The following is a 12,566-nucleotide window of genomic DNA, read 5'->3' as shown; positions in this document are numbered from 1 at the left end:
CCGTGGCCAGTAAGCTTTGGCGCATACCTGGCCCACCCTGTGAGGAAGCAGCCATGAAATCTTACATTCGGAAGTGATAATAGAGTACTGATTCCAAGTGAAAAAGTTTTGATAGACTCTTCGGTCTCGTGCAAAACGTTCCATTTCCCTCGTTGCGACCTTGGAGTTCCTGTTTCGCATCCATCTTGCATATGCTGTAATCTGGGAGAATTCTTCAGCAATTGTACTGCATTTTGCGCAAAAGAATGCGTTAGCATTGGTGTACTAACGAAAACATCAGGCATCCAAACTACGCTGGACCCACTGCACAATTTGAGCCACTACCCACTCCACAATTTTGAAACAATTTACAGTCCAGCCTACACGTAAGCTGCGTTTGTACCCGGTGTTGTTGAGCACACCGCTTTGTCTTGTTGAACAATGAATATTTTCCAGGAAAATAATGCTATTCATTCCCGAGCCAAAAGTTTTTATCCGAAATGTGTTTGTATTTATTTTTTTTTTCATAAGTAACATTTATTTGTTTATTTGATTCTTTTTTCTTTTTATGCTGAACTCAAGAGTTGTTCATTTTGACCACGGCGGCCAGCATTATGGGTTGAAGAACCCGGGCATAGCTATGGGGAAACCCATAATCATTTACAGTTTGAATAGTAAACCTTTATAAACCTCTTTCCGTCATGTTAAGCCCTAAAAAGTGTTCATATCCTGTGGTACAGCGCTGTATAATATTTGGTATTCTTTCCATGACATTTGGCAAATGTGGCTTACTAAACAAGGTTACTCTGCATTTGAAGGTGTGAAGTTCCACACTAATTGTTGCCATTCATTTGAGTGAGTGATTGCTAAGCCTTTAACGTCGTACTCAACAAGTTTTCAGTCAGGTGACGACGAAGGAGTCTTTAGAGTCAATGTAATGTACCTCCTTGTTGCAGCACCGATGTCTACCGCTCTTTTACCTAGCACTGCTTAACTGAGACGACTTACCGAATGCAAATAAATTGCCCTACCCTGGCCATTATACTGATACGGGTCAAGCAGTCGTTGCACTATCCCCTTAAAGCTGACCGCCAAGCCAGGAAACTACAACTTCCTATTTTAAGGTCTCAGGGTTGACAGTACACATAACGCTCCCGCCCCCCCCCCCACCCCCCCTTTTCCCGAAACGGACGCTCTACCAAGCTATTCGTTTGAAGAAAAGTCGGCGATTTCCCTGCATGCATGCCTGCGCAGATTTATCAGGATGTACATTGTAGCAGTGTAGGACAAAGCAAATATATAGCTCTCTCTGAGCCCCGATAGATGTGATCAGTTCTTTGTTAGAACTGTTTCCCATAAATTTAATGGTTCCAAATGTGTTGTTCTTCGACTGATTTTCCACTCATTCCACCAATTGTGCATGTGTAAGCGTTGACACTTGTGCGCTTAGTCCCGCCTATGATTAGTCTGCATTTTGAGCTTGTTATGTACAAGGCGGTTCAGGTGCATTTACGGACATAGGACTACGGTTTCTATGCAGGCCTTTAATTAGCGTGTCACGTATAAAGGATAAATTATAATCGCGATACATTGCTGAATTATCGATTTGAAACTCAATTGTTTAAAAGCACCTTTATCGCGTAGGGATAATTAAGCAGAACAAGGAAAATACCCCACTTATGCGAATAAAAAAAGTGAGTTTCAAAATACGGCAAAACCTCAATTTACACTCGTGTCTCCTCGGGATAAGCGGGTAATTATTAGGCAGGAGCCCCTGAATCCAATCGCTACCCCAGCACTCTTCAGTTCGGAGGTTAATCGTGGCCACAATTGCACCAAATCTGCATGTCTAACCTAAAATCCACCTCTGCGCTTAGATTCGGTCACGCCTTGAAATTGTTCACGATCTAACTGCACTGTATACCAGGTCTACTCCAGATAAATCAACATTATCAGATTGCTCGTGGTAGTTTGTGTAAGAGATAAACCGAATCACAGATTGAACGTCATGTCACGTGCAATCAGCAAGAACACAAATAATTCACTGATTAATAGTAATGGTTTTAAACATCACATTCAGGTATTTTTCATTTATTCCACAGCGGTCGGGCATATGTCCAGAGTAAACCATAACGCCTTTTACTAGTAGATATTTCTCAAATCTCATCACTCAAAGCCGCAGCCGAACCAGCGAGAGCTTGATTCCAGCATGGGTCCTCATTCATCAAGGGCCTTTCGGCAACACAAATGAAGACAAACTCCTCAACCTCTTGAAATTCATAAACTATAAGATTTATTTTCTCACATTTCCAACTGTACACTTTCTAAACCTTGGTTGATCCGAGCGGGAAAAGCCGGGCAATTTAAGAATACAGGGTAGTACAAATTAATTTAAGCCCTTGTCCTATTCTGGTAAAATCACCCAACATAAAAGTCGAGTAAACAACACAATACAAACGGTTCCCAACAAGCTGCTCCCTACAAGAGACGGGCACAGTACCAGTAAACACAGTAATCAAGTCATTCTGCGCATCGCATAATACACACGACGGGAAGACGCTGGCTACAGAGCATTCTGTACAAATGTAAACAATATCGTTCAATAACCCCCATAACAAATCTGGACATAAAATCCTCCAAGATAGTTAACTCGGCGATATCCACACGGCGTTCACCGAGCTGTGCGTCAAAACACGTCCCCTCCCAAAGCCAGTTACAAAATGTGCTTCCGCCTGCCATGCCCTGCCGAAACAGTCCTCGTCTTTCCGACAACCATTGCAGTTTGTGTGGCGGGGATATGTGACACGTCTGCAGCACGGAACAGTACAAAGCTAAGCGCACACAAGACAGGACTGGAGCCGGCACACGGCATCGGATGCAATCTGACGTGTACCATTACGTGTATGTACCAGAGATAATAGGACAAGCACAGCTTCGGGCTCCCCACTAATGTCGGTGAGCAGAGTCAAAAATTATACATACAAATGTACAAAATAGGTACACGGGGAACAACAAGCAGAGTTGAAAAAGAAATGTACAGCCTAGAATACAGGTATAAACTAAATGTCAGCAAAGGAAAACAACTCTCCTGTTGGTAAAACAACTTCCTTCTAAACGTCAACAAAGATGAGCAGACCCATTTCACAGTAACCGTGAATTCAATCATCCTCAAACAGGGCAATGACAGAGCTTTGTACATGAAATGAAGTCATTTAGAAAAGCAAACAGTCTGCACACAAGGTTAGCTGTTGGGGAAATCTCCACATTGAAGAATTCACTGGTCTTGAGAGAGAGAGAAATAGAGGTTCATAAACTCTGAACAGCAAATTTTCTTAACTTCATAATCCAAGACACTAATGCTATTGCCTGAAATCTGTCAGTACGACCCACCCCAATGCTTCACCTAAGTATTTCATTTTCAAGTCTGTTTACTTTAAAGTAACTGACAGGCTAGACGCCGTGTGTACACCATGTGGATGACAACAGAATACTAAACATTTCATTAACTATTTATTATGCTCATCGGAAATTAAAAAATTTGTACAGCAATAACACACCTTCTAGTAAGCTTATGTTAACGGCTGTGGACAAAAGAAACAGAATTGATAATAGGTTTAGCAAAATATAAGGCTTACAAATAGATTCCCACAATTCATGGTACGTGAAGCAGCTATATACAATTATATATATATATATATTTATTCTTTACAATTAAGCTCATCTTAGTGTCTGTCTTTAAAACAGGGGTTGCCTCCCTTGACAAATACTGCACCCCATTCACATAATGTGCCCAGAGAATCACCTTACAAGCTTCTTGCGCGTGCTCCATGAAGACATGACCAAATCGCGAAAAATCCGTATCTACACTTTTGACTCCCACAAGGTCTCCCTTCGCACAAATAAATTATTACTATATTTGGTATGCAGTCAAATTCACTGAAGCACTATATGTAGGACAAACTCGTGGCTTGCCATGGATTGTAACAAAGACTGTGAGGCTTGTTTGAACGGTAACCAAGGAAACTAGAATTACCAAGAACGTTGTACTTTCTATAACATCCAGTGTGTTCCACAGAAGGTTTTGGTACACGTGGATGTAACACAGTTTGTGTTACGTGAATACGTCAGAACACGTCTAATTGTTGTCATTTTAATAAAGTAGCATGTTACACACAAATGATGCATTCTGTAATAGTGCAGCATGTTGTACATCATCTTTTTGTGTTTGCACTCAATCTTTTGGCGTCTGCAACAAGTTAGAGCACATCGCCCAAAGTTGTTTGGTGGTTGTAACGAGTTCGCCATTCGCCGTTCAACTGACACTTCCTTCAACGATTTTCAGACGCCAGGTCTATTTCCCATAGTGTTTCATGTACCTGTTAGTTCCTCATTCAGTATTTAGTGAATACTTTTTGCATAATGCCAGCCATATCGAGTAACCAAACACAGTTGTGTTTCTTTAAACAATAATATGCAATGTTTTACATGAGAAGCGCGAGACAAAATCAGGGCACTTCAACACAAGCATTGCGCAGCGGGATATCACTCAGTGACATTTAATGACAGTACACAAACATAGACGTAAGAACACCCAAGCTACAAGTAAGCAGCTTGCTCAGCGGAGCAAGAGTAACAAATCCAAACAGCCCAATGTTATGATATAAAATAAAATTATCACAGCTGGCAGCCCCAAACTAAAGTCCAGGCAACATATGCAAACATGGGAAAAAGCTAATCATCAGCACTGATTTCATATTTACAAAAGAAAACAATACACTACACTGTTACTAGAGCGTGCACACAGGATAAAATCCTTTTTTGACGCACACATATATACAGGGTTCTGGGTGGATGGCTCTGTAATCAGATAATGCCACATATGATACCAGGGCAAAACACGTGCACACATGTATGTGTAATTAACAAGAATTCGGTCAGTAAATCAGTTAGAAAAAAAGGCGAGAGAAGAGTGCTTCTGTATATACAGCTCAGAGAAAGAGAGTTTGAAGCGTGGCAGATAAAATGAGCAAAGCTGAGAGGGGATGGGGGGGGGGTGGGGGTGGGGGGGGGGGTAGGCGTCTTATAAAGCAGTCACAGACAGACAGCCAGTGTAACAGGTAGATCACTAACTCAGGAAAAAAGCAGGACTGACTATGCTGCACAAGTTCAGTCAGAGTTAGTTCCCTTGTTGCTGCTCTCCTCTTCACAGGTGTCTGTATCCAGAGGTGGAGAGTTCTGCGGCTGGAGCAGCTCGAGGCGTGATTTGGGCTCCGCCTGGTTCAACTGGTTGTTGATCTGATTGGTTGGCTGGACTGGCTGGTGAGTAGCTGGCATGCTCACCTGATTGTTCTGGACCTGCCCACTGCCACCACCGCTGCCGCCACTACTACTACCACCACCGCCTCCTCCGCCACCACTGTTGCGTGGCTGACCGTTCTGTGAGGAGGAGGAAGGTGATTGGCTGTAGCCAGGGACGCTGTCCTCGGGCTGCGGACTGCTGTCCTGTTCATCTGTCAACTCTCCGTCCTCAGCCTCCTGAAAACACATAAACACTGCCCACAATGAGCAAAGAGTACAATAGCAGACAGCTATCAAATTGTATCCAAAACTTTCCTTTATTTCCAAAAAAAACTTAAATTCTGAAAATTATCGCGTCTGAAATGTAAATAAAGTCATATGGTACTGCTGACCATTCAGCAAGTGGGATTTGGTTGTGTGGGCGTTGCCTTAGACAATTCTACATCTTTTCAGCATGCTGAGAGTGCGTTTATGTTCTAAAGTGAGAGCTACAGTACAGTATCACAGTATGAGGCAACACTGTTTGCTCATGTATACATCCAGAGCATTCTATATTTTCTGTCAGGATGATGTAAACACAGCCACAACTTTAACAATATTTAATAATACTGGACAAAAGCGATTTAAAATTCTCCTTATCTAATTATCTAACTGTTCAACATCATTCACTCTGTTACATTAAAGTCTCATCCAAATAATGTGAATGACTAATTGGTTTTCCACGCCTGAAGTAAACCACCAACCTTCGCTAGGTACCTGACAAACCTCCTGACTTACAGCCTCAGGCAAAACAGCAAGAACTGCATTTGAACATGCTGCGTATCAAGAGCCTATCATACAAATATCCAATGGCATGACCCCAAAGAAACCAATGGATGAAGAACACAGTTGTACTTCATTTCGCACTCACCTCTTCTGGGCAGAGCTCATAAGGTTTGGTGAGCGTCATCTTAGCACTGTGTGACCTTTCCAGGAAATACCTGAAAGACAAACAATGTTCCTGGTCAGAATGGAAATTATACACACCACAGCTGAAAGTGATAGCGGGGCCTCCGTGGCTCAGTCGGTTAGCGCGCTAGTGCAGCGTAATGACCCAGGAGCCTCTCACCAATGCGGTCGCTGTGAGTTCAAGTCCAGCTCATGCTGGCTTCCTCCTCGGCCGTAAGTGGGAAGGTCTTTCAGCAACCTGCGGATGGTCGTGGGTTTCCCCCGGGCTGTGCCCGGTTTCCACCCACCATAATGCTGGCCGCCGTCGTATAAGTGAAATATTCTTGAGTACGGCGTAAAACACCAATCAAATATATAAATAAAATAAATGAAAGTGATAGAGCATCACGTTTGCTTCATACATGTAACATCAAAGGGCCACTGACCCAGTTAATAGAATCTTCTTTTTGCTTTCAGTGGGTTTCTTGTAATGTGTTTATTTCAGGCACAAAATGTGACTTTCACCACTTCCAAAATGAATGACTATCATCAATGAAGACTTAGGTCTGTACAACATGCGACATCTGTTGTACATTGTTTGGCCAATTGACATTCATGCGCCGAGACCGGAGTTTGAAGTTAGGGTGTTCAACTTGTCATCCTGTTTTAAGCTAAAAACACAAATGTAATCTATATCAGGTTAGTGAGAAGTTAATAGAAGAAATATGTTGCTCAACAAGTTCCAGCTTAGATTACACACAGATTATTTATTTATTTGTTCGGTGTTTTACGCTGTACTCAAGAATATTTCACTTATTCTGACAACGGCCAGCATTATGGTGGGAGTAAACTGGGCGGAGCCCGGGGGAAGCCCACGACCATCCACACATTGCTGGCAGACCTTTCCACATACAAACGGATGACAGAGAGACAGACATGGGTAAGAATTGGGTGACTTTTTCACATCTAGCACCCACAAACTCTTCAACTATTAAGGCTACTAATTGATGCCCGTGTTTAAAATGGTCAAATTCCTTGTACTCACCCATTTGACGTCTCATTGGAATGTGCCGGGGGTGACCAGTTGTTGTAGGTGTACTGGGTGTTACCTGGGTACTGTCTCTGAAGTAATCAACAAACAACAGGTGTGAAACTTCTACTGACAACAAACTGCTTACAGGTCAATAAAAAAAACTTCATCTGACAAAAATCACAAAACATACAATACCTTTAAATTACACATACATGTACTGCATGTGTATAGTTCAGCAGGAAGGTTTTAGGGAAATCTAGCGTTCAAAAGAATTAGGGTTTGTCTTTAATATTTCCCAATTTTTTTCAGGCCCTGCAAGAGCCCTGAAGAAACAAATCAAACATGAATTCTCAGCGGAGCAAGTCCCACTGACCAAAATATAATCCTCCCAGCAAGTTCATTTATGAGGTGGCATAGAATTTGGCCCAGTAGATCATAAAGAAACTAAAAACGAATATCGGAGTAAAGTGCTATTATCAAACATTTTCTACTCACACACATATGAAGTTCACTAAATTTTATAAACACATGAGTTCATGATATCTAGTGTGAGCTCAAATTTTCGTTGACACACTGGCATGCATAAGTAGGAAAATACTCTTTGAACAAAGATGGCCATGGGTAAAACCCATTTGTACAGATATTGTGTGTGTAAAGGATCTCTACCCTCTCCAACTCATCATTGAGCCACTCCACGGCCCAGGTCCACTTCCTCGTCAGATCTCCGTTGGTCTGTAACATTTGGGCTGCTGGTATACAGCTGTGAAGAAAGAATGAATAGTGATCTGAGCAGCAGAATTTGAGGATGTGACACACAATTGACTAAAGTGCAAATTCCTGCTCAAAACTATGCCCATCCTTTATGTTTATGTTCTTTCTAAAACTGACAGTAATCCTAACACTTCAATTTTTTATCGTTCAAACATTCTTGAAACACTGCCTTGGCAATACATGCCCATATAAAATGGACCAAAACTAGAAAGCAGTCTGTAACACTTTCTCACATGACAAAGTGACCTTCACTCACAGGGTTATTAAATATAATATTTTTTTCACATTACTGGATTGTGAGTGCTCTTCAATGAAGTCTAAGAAGACAAAAGACTCATACACTGTTCATTCTTCTGCGACGCAAAGCCTTCTTATAACCGGGCGATACAATTTTAATTGTTTAGTTCTTGTAAAACCCTAGAAATTGTGTCATTCGTTTGGGCTTGTACTCACTGTGTAAACAAGGTCACCATCATCTTAATACACTGGTATGCTCGTTTCTGGTAGTGGTTTTTTGACCTCTGGATAGTGTCAAACAGTCCATCTCTGTCATCAGGGATTCCTGGAGAAAACAAATTGTGATTCACTTATTTATAGACAGGCATTCTCTTCACTTGCACATTCTTGTAAAACAACAACAACGCAAACATGGCTGTCAGGCAGGGCAGGGTGATGTCAGCTGGGTTCTCGAGTTCTAGAGAAAACTCGCGCCTGATTGATAACATGGCGGTGCTCTTGACTTGTTCAATGTGCGCAGTTTTTCATATACATTGATTTTGCAACATCGGAAAAATAATATGCTTTTTAAACGTCATGGTGACTATTTTATCAGTGCATTCGTACACTTGATCGAATGTTGTCTGTTGTATGGTGGCTAATTTGCTTGTGTCAATGAGTTTCTATTGTTTTCCTTTCAGTTGTCCTCGCTATAAATTCCGATCTCATTTATTTCTCTGATTATAGCGGAGAAGTTGAAATCAACGTACACCCAGGACTTCACAAATCTCAACTGCCAAATATGTGGGAGGAGATAGATAGGTCTCATAACTCACAGATAGGTGAGTTATGATGTTCCAAACACCGTCACTTCTGTTGCTGACGTTACTGTGGTGTCACTGACAACGTGTACATGTACATAGCCCCTCTGAACGTTCCTTTACAAATTGCCTATATACCCTACAACAGAGTCTATAAATATGCTACGTTCCCTCTCTATACACACATTGTCAAATGTTGAATAGCTGAAGGAATGAAACATAGACAAAATTCAATACTCTCTAACTTGACATGTAACTTGAATTGCCAAAAAACAAAACAGAACCACACGTTTCATTCTTCACTGGCAATGCGTCATTGACGACCACAAAACATCATTAGCTGATGCTAATAGATCAGAATAGGGCTAAATCTCTTCGTAAGGTCCGAAATTCATTGAGAATGTCTTTAAACAACAATTTAATGACCGTTGAATCAATCATTCAATCAATCATAAGCAGATTAACTGATTGGACAGTCTCAGCAAACGTTCAGTCCTACATCTCTCAAAACCAACACATGCAACACACCAACACATTAATAGTCTTCGAAATATGACGAGTGTTTCGCATGTGACAGAGGTTTACGAGCTGCGGATTTGAACCACCGTCTCTGGGTTTTACTGTACGCTTCTACCATTAGCGTAAAGGGAAACTCGGCACAGAACGCAGACAGATAGCGCTTATATACCACACTATTACCCTAGCGTACCAGAAAACAGCTTGTGCATATGTACGGTCTTATCTCTTAGAGTATGAAGCCACCTCCCGGGAACATTGCTCCACACGAGGAGATGAAGCGACGGAAGAATAACACAAGCAAACAACAAGAGATCGGGCTGGTGGGAGAAAATGAGTTTGTTGGTTAGTTGATGATTTATTGTTTATTTATTTATTTATTTGGATTTATTTTCTTCACGCTGCTACCAGGCGTATTTAAGAAATAAATATCTATGCGTCGAAACAGACACTCCTATGCCAGCCGTTAATTAAGGTGGTCGTTCCAGGTCAATAACCGTAAGGCCAATTTCCAAAACACCAATTTAACACAAACTGCTATACCCTACGAGTTTGCACGGCCTGAAATCTAAGGTGTGAATTGACGTTTCGTTCAGTCATATGTCATGGCGGCTGGGCGGTGAAAGAGAGGAGAAGTCATAGCTTTATTCACTGATGTCACAAACAATTTATCTTCTTTCGAAATGAAATTTCACACCTAAAGCCTTGAAGGTTTATAGTATCTGGGATCATTGCCCGTCTAAAACAAGTCTGTCCGAGCAGTGTATGGTACTCGTTAGTTCTTTACTGCTATACGTTGCTGCTTCTGTATAGCTCTGCCATCGCGCCCATTATGTCGCAGGTTCGCATCTCAGTTTTACTTGTCTTTGAGTGAAGATTTTATTTTAGATGCCTGTGTTGTGTAGTTTAGCGCAGGGCCCTCTGGTTTCTTTGCTCTACACAACCCTATCGCCGTTCTGAGGTCAGAGAAAAATTCTGAAGTACTACCACTCTCTTTTTCAGGCTGCCTGGAATTCAGTCTCCGCCTGGACACTTATGTGTACTCGGCCACTTGCACAGCGCCAACAGAACTGTTGGTTCTCAACAGAGAACAATACGACAGGTTTTTTGAGAAACGCTACCCGGACACGATTCCTGAATTCCGGAAGCAGGTTGGCCTTCGAGTGGACTTGTATCTACAGCGGATACAGAATGCGCCATTGATGGAGTACATTTTGTTGTTGTTAGAAAACTCATATGTGCTAGGCATGATTGGGTCCAGATCTGTTGGGCGGAAATTTGAGGGGAACAACGTGACGACGAGAAGGTCACGAGGTCCGTCTGTTGGTGGCGCAGCTTCCTCCAACGCGGAATCAGGGTCGTATAACTCACTGATGGACAATCTACAGAGGCGGTACATTAGCAATCGGATATGTGAGCCCGACAACGAGACTGGGGAGTCCAGTCTCCAGAGGCTGGAAAGTCGGATTGCTGATTGGCTGGCGGCTATGAATGTCGGGAAGAAAATGGATGGACAGGCAAAAATGGCTGCAGGATCTGTGCAGAAGTTGAGGAGGTTTAAAGTAGGTGTAAGTAACAAGTCTCTCGTTTTCTACCTTCCTTGGCAACATTTTCTTCACTTGAGTTTCTTAAAGCTATGATTTTTCTCCAGGATGCTGGCTACAGAACCAGCCTGTCATGTCCAAGCGTCCATGAGGCACCCTCCCTGCAAAATGGCGACGGGCGAAGATTTAACTGTTCTCTAGCACTGTCAGAGTCATAGGCTACCAGTTTGTCCAAGAAATGTCAAGGCAAATTAAGGCAGGAATGAGACAGCTTAAGCCCGAATTACTTCATGTGTGAATGGTTCCTCATACAAAACTGGATTAATCTGAGTTAACTTAGAGGTACACTCAAAAAATCATTCTGTTATTTTTAACAGAAAGTCTGTTGTCTGAGTCGGACTAGAATGTATTCTGTTAATATAACTTAATATTTATTACTATCCTTTTAGTCTGATACAATATTTATGTTGAAATAAAGGAATATATGTGTCATATTTAACAGAATAATCTGCTGCAATGGCAGAATACAGTCTAGCATCACTCAGACTTTGTCAGTGTCAGACTTAACAGATTTTTTGTTGAGAGTACAAGAAAGGAGGCTATCCATAAAAGTAATAAAGCCCCAACAATATTTGTGTTATAAAGCATCACTTTGATGTAGTGGACAGTCTTTCTTTTTAAAAAATGGATGCACGGGGGGTTAGTTCAACAAATTAGTCAAATGAACCAGCCTGAACAACGCTTTAATTGAATAGGCCGACTCACAACGGGCCGTTTCTACAAGCCATTTCTGACCTCAGTCAGAATTTGAATCCTCCGACCTAATGCTTAGATTTTTAAACTAGAGGTTGTTATTTGGAAAGGTTTGTCTCATAAAATAACATTTTTGAGGTGGTGAGAACCGTGAATTCCTAGGCCCAATCATTAACTTCTAAAATCGTATTTCAAATTATGACTCATGTCAGAGATCGCTTGTGAAATCGCCTTTATGCAGGCTGCGCGCGCATAATTATGGAAGATTTTAACATGTTAATGTCACTATTTCAGGACGTCACAGAAACCCCGAGGCCAGGAAACAAAGTCATCCAGTTGAATGGAAAATGACCCCAAGTGCTGACTGAATCGGAAACGGAGAAGTCGGAAAGCGGAGGTGACGAGGTGACTTATCGACTCAGTGCTAATATACAGACTTTAGACATTTCTGTAACTTATAGATTTATTTATAGTTAAAAAATACACAATGGTCGTGCCGTCCATTTTACACATGCTGCTTTGTTTGTTCTTTGTTCCTATACATGCAACTGCACACGGATTTTTGGCTTGGATGACTTATTATCAAAAGACGATCAAGCTCTTAATTTTAACTTTGATGTAAATTGGATTTCTTTTCCGACAATAGTTTCTAAGACGAAATAAAGGGGTTTTGTGATAAAAGGGTAGAAGTCATACTCCCTACAGCGC

At 41.6% G+C, this 12,566-nt stretch overlaps 2 protein-coding genes across 2 annotated transcripts in view; one reads left to right on the top strand and one right to left on the bottom strand.

The window, feature by feature from the left end:
• LOC135479147 (cAMP-dependent protein kinase regulatory subunit-like) overlaps nt 1–12,276 on the top strand; it is a 112,154-nt gene extending 99,878 nt beyond the window's left edge. Inside the window, exons 7-9 of the mRNA XM_064758906.1 lie at nt 9,797–9,906; nt 10,564–11,129; nt 12,153–12,276. Of these exons, the coding sequence (XP_064614976.1) occupies nt 9,797–9,906; nt 10,564–11,129; nt 12,153–12,209 (733 nt within the window). The 3' untranslated portion in view covers nt 12,210–12,276. The remainder of the gene's footprint in view (nt 1–9,796; nt 9,907–10,563; nt 11,130–12,152) is intronic.
• On the bottom strand, nt 5,146–6,298 carry LOC135479013 (homeotic protein ultrabithorax-like). Its single transcript, XM_064758714.1, has 2 exons — nt 6,188–6,298; nt 5,146–5,514 (listed from the first exon to the last, which is right to left on the bottom strand). Exons 1-2 carry the CDS (start codon nt 6,224–6,226, stop codon nt 5,146–5,148), a joined length of 408 nt encoding a protein of 135 aa, XP_064614784.1. The 5' UTR covers nt 6,227–6,298.
• Nucleotides 12,277–12,566: the final 290 nt, after the last annotated feature.

The sequence above is a fragment of the Liolophura sinensis genome, chromosome 12, assembly GCF_032854445.1.
Source record: "Liolophura sinensis isolate JHLJ2023 chromosome 12, CUHK_Ljap_v2, whole genome shotgun sequence".
NCBI classification, from domain to species: domain Eukaryota; kingdom Metazoa; phylum Mollusca; class Polyplacophora; order Chitonida; family Chitonidae; genus Liolophura; species Liolophura sinensis.
Note: the sequence above shows the minus strand (reverse complement) of the source record. Positions and strands in the feature narration are given on the sequence as shown.

Coding starts and splice junctions, on each gene's coding strand:
- LOC135479013 (XM_064758714.1), bottom strand. CDS start 6,226: ATGACGCTCACCAAACCTTATGAGCTCTGCCCAGAAGAG. Junction 5,515..6,187: donor ATGAGCTCTGCCCAGAAGAG/GTGAGTGCGAAA, acceptor ATGTGTTTTCAG/GAGGCTGAGGACGGAGAGTT.